Here is a 23291-nt window from a genome sequence, read left to right as displayed (position 1 = left end):
CTATCACGTTAGCTCGTAGCTAAAGCATTTCGCCGATGTATTGTCGTGGAGATAAAAGGCACTGAATGTCCATTTGGCGTTCTCGACTCTCATTTTCAAGAGGATATAGTATCCCAGGTGGTTTAAAATACAAATCTGTGATCTACAATAGAAAAAGGAGAGAGTGTGGAATCCAATGAGCCAGCTTGTACCTAAGTTACGGTCAGAGCGAAAAAAGATACGTCCATCACTGCCTCTCAAGTCCTTCACTGTAACGTTCCTCATCCACAAATCTTTCATCCTCGCTCAAATTAATGGGGTAATCGTCACTTTCTCGGTCCGAATCTCTCTCGCTCCATTGTAAACAACGGGGAATTGTGAGGAATACTAGCTCCTGTGACGTCACGCTACTTCCGCTACAGGCAAGGCTTTTTTTTTATCAGCGAGCAAAAGTTGCGAACTTTATCGTCGATTTTCTCTACTAAATCCTTTCAGCAAAAATATGGCAATATCGCGAAATGATCAAGTATGACACATAGAATGGATCTGCTATTCCCGTTTAAATAAAAAAAAATCATTTCAGTAGGCCTTTAATTCTTATACAGATAATAGAATAGAATAGAATGGACTTTATTGTCATTAAATTTGCATATAACGACATTAAGGACTCCAACTTAAGGTGCGGTAGTGGAAACAAATATGGAATAAAAATAAATCACATAAGTAATAAAGATAAAAAATAAGAATTGAAATAAACAGACTACTATCCAATAAAAGCAATAAGCAATTATGTACGATAAACAAAACAATATACAAAAAAGTGTACAATATACAGAACAAGACAAGAGTACTGGAGTAATCAGTGTCGGACGTATTGCACTCAAAGGGTAATATTGCACAATATTGCATATTACTAATAGTTACTGATTTAATACTTGTATGATGATAAAGGTTGAAAAAAAACATTGTTTCTTTTAATACATTAAAATCATGTAAATGATTAAAGAACAATTGAAATACAAAAAAAGTGCCAGTTCTACGATGGTTTGATTGCAGTTCACACAATGGCCGCTAGATACAGCAACGGCAGCAATAAACTGCTGCGCCGCCAAAGAAACAAACGAAGAAATGAGAAGCAGCCGCGGGGCGTTATGGGTGTTGGTGTCTTTTAATAATGTTCCCGTACAAATTTTCTTCACTTAGAACTACATTTCCCATATTCACCCACCACACGCTCCAGTGGTTTGTTTCGAATCCTGAAACGCCGAACGGTGAGAATTGAAAACGTTGTCCTCGTCTTTGTGTAATATTTTAATGCATACATGTACATATAAATATATACATAGTCTTATTTGAGCTGTGGTCGCACTTACGTAACCAAGTGTCACTTTGTGTGGGGTTTAATAAACGCGGCTATTTAGTGTGCATACACATCTAGAAGGCGTGGGTAGGTTAGGTGGGCCATTGTAAATAGCAACATTATCATATGTATAAGTATACCTTTTAATATGAAGCATTTTAGGGCTACGTTGTTTTAACCGTGAAGTAACTACAAGATCCACATGAGCTTACACAAAGAAACAGGAAGTAATAACAAGCAGGCAGCGTCATAGACATGTTATAAGTAGACGCAGCATTGGCTGCTGTGACGCGAGAAATTGGGCCGCCATCTTGAAGTGGTGATGAGCAGCCTAAACTGACAGTTGACAGGCAGAAAACAAAAATGGTGTTCAGCGTTTTCCTGCTTAAATAAGAGGACTGTTGAAAATAGGACTCGGGGGATTACTTTTCACAAGTAAGATTTAACATTAACTTACTATTGGTTGTATTTTGTGAAAAGTGCATATTGTACATAGTTCTCTGCAAACCTATGAAATGTTCTATTTTGTCTTCATTATTTTGTCAGAATGCACCGGAATGCTTCATTTGTATGTGAAAATCACAAAGAAATCTTCTGGGAGAGGATGACCCCCCTACAGGGGTTTGGTTTACAAACTTTCAGCCCCACCTAGAACAAAATTCACCAGCCACCACTGATTATGATGCATTCTCATTTTAGGCAAAGTATTAGACAATACTTTCTTGACAGTTAAAGTAAAGTTAAAGTACCAATGATTGTCACACACACACTAGGTGTGGTGAAATTTGTCCTCTGCATTTGACCCATCCCCTTGATCACCCCCTGGGAGGTGAGGGGAGCAGTGGGCAGCAACCCTTGATGCTGAGTGCCAAGCAGGGAGGTAATGGGTCCCATTTTTATAGTCTTTGGTATGACTCGTATAATTGTAACCAGGAATAAGTCTTCAAGTAACAATATTCAAATACTAACATTGTTGGGTAAAACAGAATTTGGTTTTATTCTGAATCCAGTGAAACAGATTGGTGGTTTTAGCTGCAGCTAAAATGTGTTTTCTCTGGTTGAAAGTGCTCAAATGTGAACATTTCTACTGACACGGATGACAGCGCATGATATAAATGTTATTTTTTGCCAGTTTGTAAGGTAAATATTAAAGTCTGACAGCACTTTTTCCAGTGTGTAGTTTGGAGTATGGTCATGTGACTGCCAGGCTCCCTTTGATTGGTGAAACAGAAAGTTCTCTCTAACAAGCCAAAAGTACGTCTTTGCAATCAGTAGTCAATAGATAATTAAATGGAACAATCGGAATGAAATGTTGGTAGAAGATGGATGAATGGACAGAGATGGTTGGACATAAGGACGACAGGAAGGATATGTCTGCCAAAAATCCAAACTTTGTGTATGTTGACAAGTGTGAGATGGTTATATAAGTAAAGAAGAGCAGGCAGCGGCTCACACATTCTCATACTTTCTGTAACATCCAGGAAACAATGTCCGCTTGAATAATGTCTCAACTGTAATCTTTGTGAAGGAGCCCTGAATTGTTTTTATTTAAATGTTCGCAATATTTCAGGAAATGTATTCAATCCATGAACTGTTCTGAAATGGTATTTTTGACCAATTTTCAGGAGATTTCCAATATTTTGAATCGCAAATGTTCATGCTCCTTTTAGACACACGTAATAAAAGTGTTTGATGTTTTTTTGCTGATAAAATAACCACAACATTAGCGCCGCATAAAGTGTTTTTGCTCCCACCTTTCCCCAAAAATAATAGAGAGACCTTCATGGAGCTTTCAGAGGATTTGAACCAGCTGGAGCTGCTGAACTCGCACGGCCACCTGATTCCCCGAGGGGCCAGCAGCCTGTGGACTGGGAGTAAGGATGAGGATGAGGATGAGGAGGAGCAGGCCCACAGTGAGGAGTGGTGTCTACACAAAGAAGAAACTCTGAAAGACAAACCAGCAGAGCTCATTCTGTGGGCCGCAGGAAACAACCGTGTAAGTCTTCTTCTTCTTCACCTTCACTCGTACTGCATTGGTCAGAAGGGAAAGTCAAACACAAATACAAATAGACGGAATAGAAATTGAAAGAGTAAATTAAACCAAATTTGTAGGTATAATGATTGATGATAAATTGAACTGTAAAAAATATACAACATAAAGTAGCAAGAAACACGTCAACAATGAATAAAGCAAAACATGTTCTAGACCAAAAATTACTTAATATTCTCTACTGCTCACTAGTGTTACCTATCTGACTTATTGTGTAGAAATATGGGGAAATAACTACAAAAGTACACTAAGGCTGCAGCTAACGATTATTGTTCTATAGATTAATCTATAGATTATTTTTTCGATTAATCGGTTAATCTATAGATTTTTTTTTCCGATTAATCTATAGATTTTTTTATTTTTTTTACCGATTATTTTTTTATTTAAAATGAAGATGAAAAAATAAATGTAGGCCAGTTTTTTCAAAAGGCATGTCTTTTATTTACAAAAAAAAAAAAGTATGGCCACTCAGTCAACATTGACAACAACATGACAAAATATTCTCTAACAATGTAAACATTTAAAACTTTTAACCCCATCCATCCATCCATTTTCTACCGCTTAATCCCTTCGGGGTCACGGGGGCGCTGGAGCCTATCTCAGCTACAACATTTAACAAAATTAAAAGTAGCTTATTTGCTTTTTAATGTGCAAATATAAAAGTCAACATCCAGTGCAAATCTTCATATTCTGCAATAGTATAAGCATTTCAAAAGTAAAAGTATTGCTTATTTTGCTTTAAAATGTGCAAAAATAGAGATAAACATCCAATACAAAAAAGTGCAAAACGAAATATTCTGTAACAACAGTGTAAACATTTCAACAAAAGTGAAAGTATTGCTTATTTGCTGAAATGTGCAAAAATAAAGATAAACATCCAATACAAAAAAGTGCCAATCTAAATATTCTGGAGCACTGTAAACATTAAGTATTGCTTTTAAAATGCGCAAAATAAACATCCAGTCCAACACAGTACACAATAACCAATTCTACTCATTCCAGTGAGTGACTAACAGTTGTAATGAAGAAAGGTTAGCATGTCTACATGCTCTGGTTCTTTTAGACTTAGACTTAGACAAACTTGAATGATCCACAAGGGAAATTGTTCAACACAGTAGCTCAGTTACAATGATGGAAAGGACAATGCAGGTATAAATAGACTAATTTAGCTATAAAAAATCTAACATATATACGAATATATACATAATATGTGTACAGGGTAATTTATATACAGATATATTATATTATGTCTATAACATATATACAATATAAACCAATGACCATGTACAATATTACAGTATATACAGTCTATATGACAGCAGCAGCATAAAATGGAGAGTAGGTCAATATTTACAATATTCCCAGCAGCTGAAAATAGGCGCTCAGAAGGGGTCGATGTGGCTGGAACTGAGAGCTAATTAGCCTTCACCTCAAGCCAGGACTGCGAGCGAGCTGAGCTGCAGTTGAAGTTTCTAGAAGGTCAACGGGCTCATAGTGATGTTACTAGTAGTTGACTGGGTGGTGTTTATTATCATTTGGGGAGAGTCCGCTGCCTGATGCTCACCTGCTAAACACCTATCTGCTCCACGCTGGAGCGCTGACTACATGCGCTCTGAATACGCACTGCTGATTGGCTGCTAACGCTCTGAATACGCACTGCTGATTGGCTGGTAATGCTATGTGTGTACCAATCAGATGGTTGTGTGGGTGGGACAATGCTGCGTGCTGAGACAGAAGCAGAAGGAGCAAAGCAGCTTGTCAACACTTTAGCTTAGAAACTCGTTCGGTACACCCCCGTACCAAACCGAAAGCCCCGTACCGAAACGGTTCAATACAAAACACGTACCGTTACACCCCTAGCAGATACAAATGACACATTCATGTTTTTGTGTAATGATGACAACGTATGCTCACGCGGACGATTGACTAGTTGATGGTTTTCTTTTCAAATGTTGGTTCATAGCCGTTGTGCTGCTATGATAGGCCATTTACGCTCGACACAGTGTGCATACAACAACATTATTAGGCCGTGTATTGAAATACTCCCACACTTTTGACCACTTTTGCGGTGCTTTTTCCCCCTCGCTCGCACCGCTCGCATCGTCTGCTTTGATCGTCTGCTTCGCGCTTCGCCATGACGGTAGTGTGACGTGAATATGCGACGCGTCGACGCACAAAAACGGCGTCGACGTATTTACGTAGCCGATGACGTCGACGCGTCATTTCAGCCTTAAAGTACACTTCATACACTAACTGTGTTACAAAAAAGATGAGTTATAATGATACATCATGTTGGATGTAGAGTACATACAAACACTTTATTTATTGAATCACAAATACTGAAATTCCAGGACATAGTGAATTTGCAAACAGCTAAAATGATACACAAAGCAAACTATAACCTGCTAGCCAAGAATATACAACAATTCTTCTAAAAACACTTAAGACTAGGGATGTCCGATAATGGCTTTTTGCCGATATCCGATATGCCGATACTGTCCAACTCTTTAATTACCGATACCGATATCAACCGATACCGATATCAACCGATATATACAGTCGTGGAATTAAGACATTATTATGCCTAATTTGGACAACCAGGTATGGTGAAGATAAGGTCCTTTTTAAAAAAATGAATCAAATAAAATAAGATAAATAAATTAAAAACATTTTCTTGAATAAAAAAGAAAGTAAAACAATATAAAAACAGTTACATAGAAACTAGTAATGAATGAAAATGAGTAAAATTAACTGTTAAAGGTTAGTACTATTAGTGGAGCAGCAGCACGCACAATCATGTGTGCTTACGGACTTGCAGACTGTATTGATATATATTGATATATAATGTACGAAGCAGAATATTGATAACAGAAAGAAACAACCCTTTTGTGTGAATGAGTGTAAATGGGGGAGGGAGGTTTTTTGGGTTGGTACACTAATTGTAAGTGTATCTTGTGTTTTTTATGTGGATTTAATTTTAAAAAAAACAAAAAAAACGATACTGATAATAAAAAACCGATACCGATAATTTCCGATATTACATTTTAACGCATTCATCTCTACTTAAGACCTTCAATATATCAGTATGTGGAATTAAATGATGGAATGGATTAATAAACAATTGTACTAATATAATAATCCACTTCAAGAAACTCTTCAAATTTAAAGTGTTTACAAAGTACAAAGAAGAAGATAAGCATTCTGAATTTATTTCATCCATCCATTCATTTTGAAAATAATCTTACTCAGTGTTTCCCACACATTCATTTATTTGTGGTGGCCCACCACGAAAGAATTAAGGCCGCCACAAAAAAAATAAAAAAATTTATTTTTATTTTTTTTTGTGTCCTGTCCAGCTTCTCAGGCAAATCATATAGTTGATGTAGATGCCCGTATCGGCTGTTCACATTTACTTTACAAAAGAGAAGTGTAGGATCAAGATTTTTGGAGCTCTTTGTTCAGTGGATCAGATGTTTGATGAAGCTCTGTGTCTATCTACCACCACTACTGTTTTCTGTTTATTTGTTACTGACTGTGGCAGGACACCTGTTTCACTTTATGTTGCTGGTAAATAATATGCTTGTAGTAGTAGGCTAAAGTTAAATTATTTAGTATGCACTAATTAAAGGGGCAGAGCTTTAAGAGACATTTTAGCTTTTATAATTTTATAAGATATATTTTTTGTAAGAACCACAATTATTACATATATTTCAGTGAATAACTTATTCAAATCTGTATATAAATATGTACGTAAAGTGTTGTAATTATATTGTAAAATGGATGGATGGACGTTTAAAACAAAACTGTTATTATTAATTAGTAAGTATACATTTTTTGAGCCTTTTTAGAGAAAATCATATCATTGTAGTAAATTATGCAAATTATTCGATGATGCAATTGGTGACCACGCCCATAGCCACGCCCCCACCGCCACATGTATCTTGGCAGTTTATGGGAAACACTGTTACTCATCTCACCATATGAAATATAACTTACTTTACCCAGTATTATATATTTATTTATTTGTATTGTGATTACTTATGGAGTATATTGTGAATAAATTGAAGAACAGGAAGTGAACAACAGTTTTAGCAACTGTTATGTCAAAGAAAGGGGATAGGATTAAATAAGATCTGCTTCTTCCTACTCCTTTTCCAACTTGTTGAAAAGAGAAACTGGAAATGGTGATGTATCATGTTGTATGCATGCATGATCCAAATATCAATCAATCAATCAATGTTTATTTATATAGCCCTAAATCACTAGTGTCTCAAAGGGCTGTACAAGCCACAACGACATCCTCGGTGTCGAGTGGGTCTGACATAATATTGTGAAAGTCCAACACATCAGCGAAAGTCCAGTCCATGGTGGGGCCAGCGGGAACCATCCCGAGTGGAGACGGGTCAGCAGCGTAGAGATGTCCCCATCTGATGGACAGGCTAGCGGTCCACCCCGGAGCAGAGTAGAAAAGAAAAGAAAAGAAAAGAAACGGCAGATCAACTGGTCTAAAAAGGGAGTCTATTTAAAGGCTAGAGTATACAAATGAGTTTTAAGATGAGACTTAAATGCTTCTACTGAGGTAGCATCTCTAACTTTTACCGGGAGGGCATTCCATAGTATTGGAGCCCGAATAGAAAACGCTCTATAGCCCGCAGACTTTTTTTGGGCTCTGGGAATCACTAATAAGCCGGAGTTCTTTGAACGCAGATTTCTTGCCGGGACATATGGTACAATACAATCGTCAAGATAGGCAGGAGCTTGACCGTGTAGTATTTTATACGTAAGTAGTAAAACCTTAAAGTCGCATCTTAGGTGCACAGGAAGCCAGTGCAAGTGAGCCAGTATAGGCGTAATATGATCAAACTTTCTTGTTTTTGTCAAAAGTCTGGCAGCCGCATTTTGTACCATCTGTAATCTTTTAATGCTAGACATAGGGAGGCCCGAAAATAATACGTTACAGTAATCGAGACGAGATGTAACGAACGCATGGATAATGATCTCAGCATCGCTTGTGGACAAAATGGAACGAATTTTAGCGATATTACGGAGATGAAAGAAGGCCGTTTTAGTAACACTCTTAATGTGTGACTCAAACGAGAGAGTTGGGTCGAAGATAATACCCAGATTCTTTACCGAGTCGCCTTGTTTAATTGTTTGGTTGTCAAATGTTAAGGTGGTATTATTAAATAGATGTTGGTGTTGAGCAGGACCGATAATCAGCATTTCCGTTTTCTTAGCGTTGAGTTGCAAAAAGTTAGCGGACATCCATTGTTTAATTTCATTAAGACACGCCTCCAGCTGACTACAGTCCGGCGTGTTGGTCAGCTTTAGGGGCATGTAGAGTTGGGTGTCATCAGCATAACAGTGAAAGCTAACACCGTATTTGCGTATAATGTCACCTAGCGGCAGCATGTAAATACTAAAGAGTGCAGGGCCAAGAACTGAACCCTGGGGAACTCCGCACGTTACCTTAACATAGTCCGAGGTCACATTGTTATGGGAGACACACTGCATCCTGTCAGTAAGATAAGAGTTAAACCAAGACAAGGCTAAGTCTGACATCCCAATACGCGTTTTGATACGCTCTAATAAAATATTATGATCAACAGTATCGAAAGCGGCGCTAAGATCAAGAAGCAGCAACATAGATGAAGCATCAGAATCCATCGTCAGCAATAGATCATTAGTCATTTTTGCGAGGGCTGTCTCCGTAGAGTGATTTGCCCTGAAACCGGATTGAAAAGGTTCACAGAGATTGTTAGTCACTAAGTGTTCATTTAGCTGCTGTGCGACAATTTTTTCGAGAATTTTCGAGATAAACGGTAGGTGGGACACCGGCCGGTAGTTCACCATGAGGTCAGGATCGAGGTTAGGTCTTTTGAGTAGAGGATGAATAACCGCTTTTTTGAATGCTAGAGGAACAGTACCAGAGGAAAGTGATAGGTTTATAATATTTAACACTGATGGACCTAATAAAACAAAAAGCTCCTTGATAAGTTTCCCAGGAATTGGGTCAAGTAAACATGTTGTTTGTTTTGTCCCATTTACACATTTTAACAATTCCTCCAATGTTATTTCATCAAAGAGAGAGAAACTATTTTGGAGGGCAATGTCCGTCGTATATACAGTCATATTTGTGTTTATAAAACCCAGTTGTGGCTGGGATGCATTGTCTTTAATCTCTTTTCTGATGAGTTCAATTTTCTTATTAAAGAAATTCATAAAGTCATCTGCTGAGTGGGTGGAGCTACTGGGAGGAGTCCCTTGTTGGGTTAGCGATGCTACTGTACTAAACAAAAATTTAGGGTCATTTTTGTTGAGGTGGATGAGATTTGAGTAATATTTAGCTTTAGCTGAGGTAAGCATGCGTTTATAAGTTATTAAACTATCACTCCATGCTTGATGGAAAACCTCAAGTTTAGTCGCACGCCATTTGCGTTCCAGCTTTCTACATGATAATTTCTGGGCTTTAGTTTCTTCTGTAAACCATGGGGTACGCCTTTTAGGGGCCCTTTTTAGCTTTAGCGGTGCTACAATATCAATGGTGTCGCGCAGGGCGTCGTTAAAGTTGTTAGTGAGGTTATCAATAGAGCCCACATAATTTGGGAATGATGCCATTACTGAAGGCAGTAGGTCAGTAAGAGTCGTCGTTGTGGCAGTATTAATGTTGCGGCTGCTATAGTAGTTATTATTATTATTATTAGTTTGTTGACAATGAGTCAGAACTTCGAATTTTATAAGGTAATGATCGGACATTACTTTAGTGTACGGGAGTATCGTAACTTTAGAGGTGGTGACACCCCTGACAAGCACTAGATCTATCGTATTACCGTTGCGATGCGTGGGTTCATTTATTATTTGTGTAAGACCACAGCTATCAATTATAGTCTGGAGCGCCACGCATGGAGGGTCCGATGGGGTATTCATATGGATGTTAAAGTCTCCCATTATGATTATATTGTCGGCGTGCGTCACTAGATCAGCAACAAACTCTGAAAATTCATTGATAAAGTCCGAATAGGGCCCAGGGGGGCGGTAGATGACAGCCAGGTGGAGAGGCAGCGGTGTGACAAACCTCATAGTGAGCACCTCAAACGAGTTATATTTATTATTTAGGTCCGAGGTAAGGCTAAAGTTTTTGTTGTATATTAGTGCAACACCCCCACCCCTTTTAATGGGGCGGGCAATATGCGTTCCCGCATAGCCAGGAGGAGACGCCTCACCCAGCGCAAAAAATTCGTCTGGTTTGAGCCAGGTCTCGGCTAAACCAACGACATCAAGATTGTTGTCTCTGATGACTTCATTAACTAATAACGTTTTGGAAGACAATGACCTTATGTTTAAAAAGCCCATATTATAGGTAGTGGGCTGTTTTGAGGAGTTTTTGTTGAAAGTATCCGTAGTAGCAATATTAATAATGTTACGTTTATTATGCATAGTGCACTTTAAATAATTTCGACCATATCTAGGAATTGATATGACAGGAATTTTTAGATTGTTTGCCACCTCAGTAAAATGCATGTCCACCTCTGACGCAGAAAAAACATTATGTGAGTTGTATATTATTCTAGAAGAATTGCTATGTGTGCAGGGATTATCCAGCCTGGCGCTGGCTAGTTCTAGCTTAACAGACTCCTTATTAGCGCTTCTTTGTGGATTAGCATTTAGCTTTTTCGTTAGCCCCGCTAACAACAAAGCATTTAGCTTTGTTGTTAGCCCCGCCCGACACCCCCGCTTCTGCTTCCGAGCGCACCGCTTACGTCTCTTTCGCTGACGGTCTCCGCTGGTAGTCGACGCCGCTGCTTCAAAGGCCACTGCTGGATGTAGCTCGCGAAGAATTCCCAAGCTAGCGAGCAGGTCCATCGTACACGCATCTATCAGCCCAAAATGGCCCGATCTCTCCACATCCAGAATCGTAAGTCGGTCGTAAGTGATCACGGAGTGAACACGCTGTGAGCCAGCCATGAAATTGACTGAATTGAGGGGTATTTTTGCCCTCACTTCCAGGAGCGCTCGCACGAAGCCGCTGCTCTGAAGCGCAGCCATCTTGGAAAGTCACTATAAATAAATATATCTATAAATAAATATAAATATATCTATAAATAAACTCAAAGTCACCTGCACACATCCAACACCTGGACAAGGGGCCCCTCTAATGCGCTTATTTCATACTTGTAATATGATGTCTACAGGTAAAAGACACAGGTGTCATTTTAGGTTTGCTCTAAAATGTGGGCGGCCATCAGCTTGCCGACGTCACCTGCAGCAGACAGGAGGCGGTTACATAGTGCGTAGTACACAGGTGTCATAGTCTAGTTTAGTGTCATAGTGCGTAGTACACAGGTGTTATAGTCTAGTTTAGTGTCATAGTGCGTAGTACACAGGTGTCATAGTCTAGTTTAGTGTCATAGTGCTTAGTACACAGGTGTTATAGTCTAGTTTAGTGTCATAGTGCGTAGTACACAGGTGTTATAGTCTAGTTTAGTGTCATAGTGCGTAGTACACAGGTGTCATAGTCTAGTTTAGTGTCATAGTGCGTAGTACACAGGTGTCATAGTCTAGTTTAGTGTCATAGTGTGTAGTACACAGTTGTCATAGTCTAGGCTCGGGGGCCAGAAGTGGCCCGCTATGTATTTTATGTGGCTTAGAGTACTTTATCTTTTCTTACTAAATGTATTTATTCTTTATAAATATACACATACTGCATATAATAATGTAACAAATATTATATTTCATTAAAAAAGTTTATTAAATGAGTTTGAATTTAGGACTTGTCCAGGGTGTACCCCGCCTTCCGCCCGAATGCAGCTGATATAGGCTACAGCACCCCCTGCGACCGTGAACGGGACAAGCGGTAGAAAATAGATGGATGGAGTTTGAATTTAGGTTGGATAGATATATATAAATACTAGGGGTGTAACGGTACGTGTATTTGTATTGAACCGTTTCGGTACGGGGGTTCCGGTTCGGTTCAATGGTGTACCGAACGAGTTTCCACACGGACATATTAAGTAGCGTAACGCACGTTGTGTAAACAATGCACACCGAGGCACAACACACGGCATGCTAGCAGCTAACGGGCTAGGATAGACTGACCATACGTTGTCTTTTCACCGGACATGTCCTCTTTTGCGGAGCTGTCAGGGCGGAGTTTCTTAAATGCCTCAAATGTCCGGCATTTTGAGTTAGGGTTGCGTGTATTTTCAATGTACGTTCAGGGTTAAGAAGGGGTTAAAAACAAAACAAATTGTGCGCGCAGCAGCATTGGTGAGGGAGGGGCAGAGACACAGAGAGAGAGAGAGTTATGATAAACGTGCATGCGTCGCCAGGCTCTGCTTTTTATCCATAGATTTATCACATTTCATTTTTTATTATCTATAGCAGGGGTGTCAAAAGTGTGCCCCGGAGGCCATTTGCGGCCCACAGCTAATGTTTTAAATGTTCTAAAAATACTATTCAAATAAACAAAAACATAACAAAAGTGTAATAAAAAAGCTTAAAGGTTAAATGTAATTTATAAAAAGTTGCAATGTTGACTAATAAAACAAAGCTGTTTTATTTTTCTTTCAAACTGTCATTGCTCAAAACATAATATTGAATCAAAATCAATGTTATTATGAATGATTGAGCTATGCAAGGTTCCCATTACTTCACATCAAATATTACACTAAGAAAAATATTTTTGCTGGAAGATTTTGCAAATTTGGTAAATAAATAACCCAAAAATGTATATTTTGTTGTTTTCTTACTGTACCGAAAATGAACCGAACCGTGACCTCTAAACCGAGGTACGTACCGAACCCAAATTTCTGTGTACCGTTACACCCCTAATATATACACATATACATACAAATAAAACATATGAAGACACCTTCTCATTCAATGTGTTTTCTTTATTTTCATTGATTGATTGAGACTTTTATTAGTAGGTTGCACAGTGAAGTACATATTCCGTACAATTGACCACTAAATGGTAACACCCCAATAAGTTTTTCAACTTGTTTAAGTCGGGGTCCACTTAAATTGATTCATGATACAGATATATACTATCATATATACTATCATCATAATACAGTCATCACACAAGATAATCACATTGAATTATTTACATTATTTACAATCAGGGGTGTGGAGGGGAGGAGGGGGTAGGATATGGACAGCAAGTAGTGGACATAGAGAGAGAGAGAGAGAGAGAGAGAGAGGGAGAGAGAGAGAGAGATCAGAAGGCATAAGAAAAAGTATCTGCATTTGATTGTTTACATTTGATTGTTAGCAATCCGGGGAGGGTGTTAGTTTAGGGTTGTAGCTGCCTGGAGGTGAACTTTTATTGCGGTTTTGAAGGAGGATAGAGATGCCCTTTCTTTTATACCTGTTGGGAGCGCATTCCACATTGATGTGGCATAGAAAGAGAATGAGTTAAGACCTTTGTTAGATCGGAATCTGGGTTTAACGTGGTTAGTGGAGCTCCCCCTGGTGTTGTGGTTATGGCGGTCATTTACGTTAAGGAAGTAGTTTGACATGTACTTCGCTATCAGGGAGGTGTAGCGGATTTTATAGACTAGGCTCAGTGCAAGTTGTTTAACTCTGTCCTCCACCTTGAGCCAGCCCACTTTGGAGAAGTGGGTAGGAGGACTTGCTCTAAGCCAGTGGTCCCCAACCATCGGGCCGCGGACCGGTATGATTGGTACCGGGCCGCGCAAGAAATTTAATTAAAAAAAAAAAAAAAAAAAAAATTTTTTTTTCTTTCCGTGGGACACTTTTTCAAGCGTTGACCGGTCCCCAGCTACAAAAAGGTTGGGGACCACTGCTCTAAGCCACAAGTGTCAAACTCAAGGCCCGGGGGCCACATCGAGCCTGCCGCATGATTTTACATGGCCCGCGAAAGCCTGGAAATAATATGTGTCAATAAAGTACTTTGTCTTTTCTTACTAAATGTATTTGTTATTCCATTTTGACAGAAAAAATACATGTACTCCATGCACCTGCATCATTTTTAAACATTAATATTATCTAATAGCGCAACAAATATGACATTATCATATATTTCAAACTTTTTTGTTTTGTTTTTGTAAAATAAAAATAAACAGGTAAATATCCGCTTGACTTGAAGTCATCCATCAAATTGTACACAGTCAAAACAACTTGTTGATTTTATGCTTACGATTCTACAGCTCAGTTGCCAGAATTTTACCGTAAAAAAACAGAGGTACCGTTTTTCCATTCAAAATTAATATGTCAGAAAAACCACCAGAGGTTTTGTTGTGAATCCCTGCGACTGAGCTGCCAGGTTTTTACCATAAAATCTACAGATTTTGTTTACACTGTACATAAAAATATATACAGTATAATTCTCAAATGCATAGCAAGTAATATTAATATCAACACTAACTTATACATTTATATTTACATCGCAAGTGGCCCTTTGAGTGCAGCCATAACTGCACCCCTGTTCTAAGCCAAAGTCTGATAATGCTGTCAAATTATAATCTTTTCACCGCAGCATGTACAGTACACTGGACATTTTTGGGGGGAGTGCAAACCTGCGGGGCTTTGTACAATGCACACACAATTATATTTCCAAGCACTGCTGCTCCTGGAAAGTCATTGAAAACATTATTATTGCTCTTAACATTTTGAAGCGATTCCCTACTAGGAAAGAAAAAGCTATGTTATGCTTCAAAAGCTGCATTGTAAATATAATTCAGACTGTAGTGTTGTGTTTGTCACCTGGGATCACGTTGAAGACTTTGGAACCACTCATCTCATTAAAAGTTAACAACAGGAGTGTAATATAACATAGATCAGGGGTCACCAACGCGGTGCCCGCGGGCACCAGGTAGCCCGTAAGGACCAGATGAGTAGCCCGCTGGCCTGTTCTAAAAATAGCTCAAATAGCAGCACTTACCAGTGAGCTGCCTCTATTTTTTTAAATTTTATTTATTTACTAACAAGCTGGTCTCGCTTTGCCCGACATTTTTAATTCTAAGAGAGACAAAACTCAAATAGAATTTGAAAATCCAAGAAAATATTTTAAAGACTTGGTCTTCTTTTGTTTAAATAAATTCATTAATTTTTTTACTTTGCTTCTTATAACTTTCAGAAAGACAATTTTAGAGAAAAAATACAACCTTAAAAATGATTTTAGGATTTTTAAACACATATACCTTTTTACCTGTTATATTCCTTTCTCTTCTTTCCTGACAATTTAAATCAATGTTCAAGTAAATTTATTTTTTTTATTGTAAAGAATAATAAATAAATTTTAATTAAATTTTTCATTTTAGCTTCTGTTTTTTCAACAAAGAATATTTGTGAAATATTTCTTCAAACTTATTATAATTAAAATTCCAAAAAATTATTCTGGCAAATCCAGAAAATCTGTAGAATCAAATTTAAATCTTATTTCAAAGTCTTTTCAATTTCTTTTAAAATTTTTGTTCTGGAAAATCTAGAAGAAATAATGATTTGTCTTTGTTAGAAATATAGCTTGGTCCAATTTGTTATATATTCTAACAAAGTGCAGATTGGATTTTAACCTATTTAAAACATGTCATCAAAATTCTAAAATTAATCTTAATCAGGAAAAATTACTAATGATGTTCCATAAATTATTTTTTAAATTTTTTTCAAAAACATTCGAATTAGCTAGTTTTTCTCTTCTTTTTTTTTGAAGTTTGAATTTTAAAGAGTCGAAATTGAAGATAAACTATGTTTGAAAATTTAATTGTCATTTTTTTTCGTGTTTTCTCCTCTTTTAAACCGTTCAATTAAGTGTAAATATCATTAATTATTAATAATAACATAGAGTTAAAGGTAAATTGAGCAAATTGGCTATTTCTGGCAATTTATTGAAGTGTGTATCAAACTGGTAGCCCTTCGCATTAATCACTACCCAAGAAGTAGCTCTTGCTTTCAAAAAGGTTGGTGACCCCTGACATAGATGAAGAACACATATCCATGGATATTTTCTATAAAAATCACATACAATACAGAATAGTATTAGTGTCAAAATGTAATATTAATCAGTCGTGCATGTTAGAGTTTATTGCATTAAAAGTTTGTAAACAATATTTTATTGATTTTTACATTGTGACGAAATTCAATTGAATACTTTAATTCTTCAGACACACTGAATATCTAATACAGTCCTCGCTCACAACATCACACTTCAAATATTGCGGCCTACCTGGCAGATTTTTGTAACAAACAAAAAAAAATCTAAGTACACACTCCACATTTTTGGCCTGAATTAAGTGTTTAAGTCCTTTTTAAGGCTTTTGTTTTCGGGTTTTGAGTGACAATTGTTGGCAAATCTTCAAGTTTTAGCAGAACAACTTTTTGATGCACTTCATCTTAAACTCCTGCCTCATCAATAACACATCCCCACATTGGTGACTTTTTGACACAATCGATATTAAGGCTGAAACGACGCGTCGACATAGTCGACGTCATCGGTTACGTAAATACGTCGACGCCGTTTTTGTGCGTCGATGCGTCGCATATTTACGTCACACTACCGTCATGGCGGAGCGCAAAGCCGACGGTGCGAGCGAGGGGGAAAAAATCACGCCAAAAGTGGTCAAAAGTGTGGGAGTATTTCAATAAACGGCCTAATAATGTTGTTGTATGCACGCTGTGTCGAGCGGAAATGGCCTATCATAGCAGCACAACGGCTATGAACCAACATTTGAAAAGAAAACCATCAACTAGTCAATCGTCCGCGCGAGCATACGTTGTCATCATTCCACAAAAACATGAATGTGTCATTTGTATCTGCTAGGGGTGTAACGGTACGTGTTTTGTATTGAACCGTTTCGGTACGGGGCTTTCGGTTCGGTACGGGGGTGTACCGAACGAGTTTCTAAGCTAAAGCTAACTTTAGCTGCTAAAGTGTTAACAAGCTGCTTTGCTCCTTCTGCCTCTGTCTCAGCACGCAGCATTGTCCCACCCACACAACCATCTGATTGGTACACACAAAGCGTTATACAAAGCGTTATCAGCCAATCAGCAGTGCGTATTCAGAGCGCATGTAGTCAGCGCTTCAGCGTGGAGCAGATAGGTGTTTAGCAGGTGAGCATCAGGCAGCGGACTCTCCCCAAATGATAATAAACACCTCCCAGTCAACTACTAGTAACATCACTATGAGCCCGTTGACCTTCTAGAAATATAAACTGGAGCTCAGCTCACTCGCAGTCCTGGCTTGAGGTGAAGGCTAATTAGCTCTCAGTTCCAGCCACATCGACCCCTTCTGAGCGCCTATTTTCAGCTGCTGGGAATATTGTAAACAAGAAAAGAACCAGAGCATGTAGACATGCTAACCTTTCTTCATTACAACTGTTAGTCACTCACTGGAATGAGTAGAATTGGTTATTGTGTACTGTGTTGGACTGGATGTTTATTTTGCACATTTTAAAAGCAATACTTAATGTTTACAGTGCTCCAGAATATTTAGATTGGCACTTTTTTGTACTGGATGTTTATCTTTATTTTTGCACATTTTAGCAAATAAGCAATACTTTCACTTTTGTTGAAATGTTTACACTGTTGTTACAGAATATTTCGTTTTGCACTTTTTTGTATTGGATGTTTATCTTTATTTTTGCACATTTTAAAGCAAAATAAGCAATACTTTTACTTTTGAAATGCTTATACTATTGCAGAATATGAAGATTTGCACTGGATGTTGACTTTTATATTTGCACATTAAAAAGCAAATAAGCTACTTTTAATTTTGTTAAATGTTAAAAGTTTTAAATGTTTACATTGTTACAGAATATTTAGTCATGTTGTTGTCAATGTTGACTGAGTGGCCATACTTCTTTTTTTTTGTAAATAAAAGCCGTGCCTTTTGAAAAAACAGGCCTACATTTATTTTTTCATCTTCATTTTAAATAAAAAAAATAATCGCTAAAAGGAAAAATAATCTATAGATGAATCGAAAAAATAATCTATAGATTAACCGATTAATTTAAAAAAATAATCTATAGATTAATCGATAGAAAAATAATCGTTAGCTGCAGCCTTAATCGATATCAACAATGGGATGTAGCAGGACTTGATGGGTCTCGGCGTGGCATTTAATGCTAACAAGACTGGAGATGAACTCTTAATGATTTCAAAGATGCACTTCCTCTTTGGCATCAATAACTCGATGTGAAATAACGCAGGAGACGCAATGCTAACAACACAGCTAATGATTGTAGCTGTGACTGTCAAATTGACCGAGTTTTTGCAGAACAACATACGCCCGTGGTTACGTCACATTTAAGCTTAGTTCTAACTTTGAGGATAACCCAGCAAGTGACAAAGTATTTTCACGTCATGGCCAAGTTTTAGTGGCCGGGTGATGCTTTGAGGGTCCTCTGGGCCACATGTGTCGAATTCAACGCCCAGGGGCCCCGCCACATCATTTTATGTGGCTTGCGAAAGCCTGGAAATTGTGTGCGTTGACTATTTACATTGTAGATAGTCACATCAAAACTATGAATGAACACATGTGGAGTTATGTACTTAACAAAATTAAGGTGAAATAACTGACAACATGTTTTGTATTCTAGTTTGGCAATAATCAGAGCAAAGGGAGGCTATTCTGAAGAAAGTAGAATATAGAACATGTTTTATATTCGGCCTAGAGTTTGACACCTGAGCACATGTTGTTCCAGGAGGAGGTGAAGTGTATTATTGATTATTGATGACGTTGCCTTGCAGCTGTCCACCATGGCCAGGCTGTTAGCAGCAGACGCCTCACTGGTGCACAGCCGTGACGAGGACGCTTACACGCCGCTACACCGCGCAGCCTACGGCGGCCACGTGGACGCCGCCTCCGCCCTGCTCGCCGCCGGCTCCGAGGTGAACCCCCGCACCGTGGACGGCTGGACGCCGCTGCACAGCGCCTGCCGCTGGGCCCGAGTCGGCGTGGCGACCTTGCTCCTGCAGCGCGGCGCCCGCGTCAACGCGCAGACCAACGGCGGGCTGACGGCGCTGCACCTGGCGGCCTCCCACGGCGGCGGCGCCTCCGCGGCAGACTGGCGTTGCACATTAGAGCTCCTCTTGTCGCAGCGGCAACTCAAGGCGGGACTTCGCAGCAGCAGCGGGGAGACCGCCGCTGAGCTGGCTCGACGCAGCGGCCCCTTTCACTTCCTGTTTGAGATGGTGGAGGACTGTGTGCATGCTGTCCCACCTGTGTGACATCACTTCCTGTTTGAGATGGAGGACTGTGTGCTTGCTGTCCCACCTGTGTGACATCACTTCCTGTTTGAGATGGAGGACTGTGTGCTTGCTGTCCCACCTGTGTGACATCACTTCCTGTTTGAGATGGTGGAGGACTGTGTGCTTGCTGTCCCACCTGTGTGACATCACTTCCTGTTTGAGATGGAGGACTGTGTGCTTGCTGTCCCACCTGTGTGACGTCACTTCCTGTTTGAGATGGATGACTGTGTGCTTGCTGTCCCACCTGTGTGACGTCACTTCCTGTTTGTGATGGAGGACTGTGTGCTTGCTGTCCCACCTGTGTGACATCACTTCCTGTTTGAGATGGTGGAGGACTGTGTGCTTGCTGTCCCACCTGTGTGACATCACTTCCTGTTTGAGATGGAGGACTGTGTGCTTGCTGTCCCACCTGTGTGATGTCACTTCCTGTTTGAGATGGAGGACTGTGTGCTTGCTGTCCCACCTGTGTGACATCACTTCCTGTTTGAGATGGAGGACTGTGTGCTTGCTGTCCCACCTGTGTGACATCACTTCCTGTTTGAGATGGTGGAGGACTGTGTGCTTGCTGTCCCACCTGTGTGACATCACTTCCTGTTTGAGATGGAGGACTGTGTGCTTGCTGTCCCACCTGTGTGACGTCACTTCCCGTTTGAGATGGTGGAGGACTGTGTGCTTGCTGTCCCACCTGTGTGACATCACTTCCTGTTTGAGATGGAGGACTGTGTGCTTGCTGTCCCACCTGTGTGACGTCACTTCCTGTTTGAGATGGATGACTGTGTGCTTGCTGTCCCACCTGTGTGACATCACTTCCTGTTTGTGATGGAGGACTGTGTGCTTGCTGTCCCACCTGTGTGACATCACTTCCTGTTTGAGATGGTGGAGGACTGTGTGCTTGCTGTCCCACCTGTGTGACATCACTTCCTGTTTGAGATGGAGGACTGTGTGCTTGCTGTCCCACCTGTGTGATGTCACTTCCTGTTTGAGATGGAGGACTGTGTGCTTGCTGTCCCACCTGTGTGACATCACTTCCTGTTTGAGATGGAGGACTGTGTGCTTGCTGTCCCACCTGTGTGACATCACTTCCTGTTTGAGATGGTGGAGGACTGTGTGCTTGCTGTCCCACCTGTGTGACATCACTTCCTGTTTGAGATGGAGGACTGTGTGCTTGCTGTCCCACCTGTGTGACGTCACTTCCCGTTTGAGATGGTGGAGGACTGTGTGCTTGCTGTCCCACCTGTGTGACATCACTTCCTGTTTGAGATGGAGGACTGTGTGCTTGCTGTCCCACCTGTGTGATGTCACTTCCTGTTTGAGATGGTGGAGGACTGTGTGCTTGCTGTTCCACCTGTGTGACGTCACTTCCTGTCTGAGATGGTGGAGGACTGTGTGCTTGCTGTCCCACCTGTGTGACGTCACTTCCTGTTTGAGATGGAGGACTGTGTGCTTGCTGTCCCACCTGTGTGACGTCACTTCCTGTTTGAGATGGTGGAGGACTGTGTGCTTGCTGTCCCACCTGTGTGACGTCACTTCCTGTTTGAGATGGTGGAGGACTGTGTGCTTGCTGTCCCACCTGTGTGACATCACTTCCTGTTTGAAATGGAGTACTGTGTGCTTGCTGTCCCACCTGTGTGACGTCACTTCCTGTTTGAGATTATGTTGGACTGTGTGCTTGCTGTCCCACCTGTGTGACGTCACTTCCTGTCTGAGATGGTGGAGGACTGTGTGCTTGCTGTCCCACCTGTGTGACGTCACTTCCTGTCTGAGATGGTGGAGGACTGTGTGCTTGCTGTCCCACCTGTGTGACGTCACTTCCTGTTTGAGATGGTGGAGGACTGTGTGCATGCTGTCCCACCTGTGTGACATCACTTCCTGTTTGAGATGGTGGAGGACTGTGTGCATGCTGTCCCACCTGTGTGACATCACTTCCTGTTTGAGATGGAGGACTGTGTGCTTGCTGTCCCACCTGTGTGACGTCACTTCCTGTTTGAGATGGTGGAGGACTGTGTGCTTGCTGTCCCACCTGTGTGACATCACTTCCTGTTTGGGGCAGGTGGTAGCTGGAGCCTATCCCAGCTGACTTGGGGCAAGAGGCAGGGTCCCCCCCCAGACTGTCACAGGTAGCAAAAAGAATCGATTCACATCTGAATCACGATTCTATAGCTACTCACATTTTTAAAAAAAATAATTAAAAGGCTATTTTTATTGATGTTTTTTTTTTTTAATAATACAACCAGAAGGAGATTTTTTTTTTAAAGTTTCATTATAATTATTATACAAAATACATAGAGAGAATCGACTCTGAATTGAATCGTCACCCCAGGAATCGGATGGAATCGTTAGGTGATTTAAGATTCACATTGACAATAAAATATAATCCATCCCCCTTACAGGTGTGACAAATATTGACTGTAGGGGTGCACACAAAAAATCGATTCACTTGCAAATCACAATTCTTATTTATCCCGATTCTATAATCGATTAATCATTCCCAAAAATTGAAACAAAACAAAAAAACAGCATTTTTTTGTATTTTTTTTAAAAACTGGGATCTTTTTCTAAATATGTTTTTAGGCCACTTCAAGTTTCATTATAATTATTATACAAAATACGTAGCGAGAATCGGTTTGAATCGATTCTAGATCGAATCGTCACCCGAGTAGTCGGATGGAATCCCAAAGCTTCACGGCCCTATGGTAATAATCTGAGTTGATTTGGACAGTTGACAAGAAAAGATATAATGCATCAAGACAGCAGTGTGATGGCACAGGTGTGTGTGTGACCGCCTCACACCTTTATTTTGTGCAGGCAGGAAGTGACTAAGGATGAAATCAATGCTGGTGACTTATAGCTGGATATGTTGCCATGGTAACGTGCTTCGCCGCAGCTTTTGTCGGAGGACAGGAGCTCAAAAGTTGTACATTGTTCAATCTGTAGAGGACATGAAAGCTTTTTTGAAACAGACTTACTGTAAAAAATAATGCATCAACTCCTGTGATTAATCACTAAAAATAGGCAAATTAATCACGCAGTTTATTCCTTCGCAGATGAGTACCTGGAAAGTAAGACTAAGTACTTCATAATACCGTAGTAGCACGTTTTGGGCAAATAAATGACAACATAAAACATAAGAAGAATGTTCCCGTATGACTTTCTGGAAATAACCTGAGTGATAACCTGCGATTAATCATGATTCAGTGTTTCCCACAAACTGCCAAGATACCTGTGGCGGTGGGGGCGTGGCTGTGGGCGTGGTCACCATGACATCATCGAGTAATTTGCATAATTTACTACAATGATATGATTTTCTCTAAAAAGGCTCAAAAAATGTATACTTACTAATTAATAATAACAGTTTTGTTTTAAACGTCCATCCATCCATCCATTTTACAATATAACTACAACACTTTATGTACATATTTATATACAGATTTGAACAATAAGTTATTCACTGAAATATATTTATTAATTGTGGTTCTTACAAAAAATATATCTCATAAAATTATAAAAGCTAAAATGTCTCTTAAAGCTCTGCCCCTTTAATTAGTGCATACTAAATCATCTAACTTTAGCCTACTACTACAAGCATATTATTTACCAGCAACATAAAGTGAAACAGAGGCAGAGGTGTCCTGCCACAGTCAGTAACAAATAAACAGAAAACAGTAGTGGTGGTAGATAGACACAGAGCTTCAT

The 23291-nt window shown here is 39.7% G+C and overlaps 1 protein-coding gene across 3 annotated transcripts; it reads left to right on the top strand.

Annotated features, from left to right (window-relative positions):
- The first annotated feature begins 1216 nt into the window (after positions 1-1216).
- On the top strand, positions 1217-22399 carry LOC133633450 (ankyrin repeat domain-containing protein 49-like). Of its 3 annotated transcripts, none has more exons than XM_062025976.1 (3): positions 1217-1250; positions 3113-3335; positions 19098-22399. In XM_062025976.1, exons 2-3 carry the CDS (start codon positions 3123-3125, stop codon positions 19575-19577), a joined length of 693 nt encoding a protein of 230 aa, XP_061881960.1. In that variant the 5' UTR covers positions 1217-1250; positions 3113-3122; the 3' UTR covers positions 19578-22399. The 3 variants fall into 3 exon arrangements, with proteins under 3 accessions (XP_061881960.1, XP_061881962.1, XP_061881961.1); XM_062025978.1 differs by lacking the exon at positions 1217-1250 and adding an exon at positions 1745-1774; XM_062025977.1 differs by lacking the exon at positions 1217-1250 and adding an exon at positions 2546-2593.
- Positions 22400-23291: the final 892 nt, after the last annotated feature.

Source organism: Entelurus aequoreus, linkage group LG18, assembly GCF_033978785.1.
Source record: "Entelurus aequoreus isolate RoL-2023_Sb linkage group LG18, RoL_Eaeq_v1.1, whole genome shotgun sequence".
Classification (NCBI taxonomy): domain Eukaryota; kingdom Metazoa; phylum Chordata; class Actinopteri; order Syngnathiformes; family Syngnathidae; genus Entelurus; species Entelurus aequoreus.
This window is presented reverse-complemented; position numbering and strand designations above follow the sequence as displayed.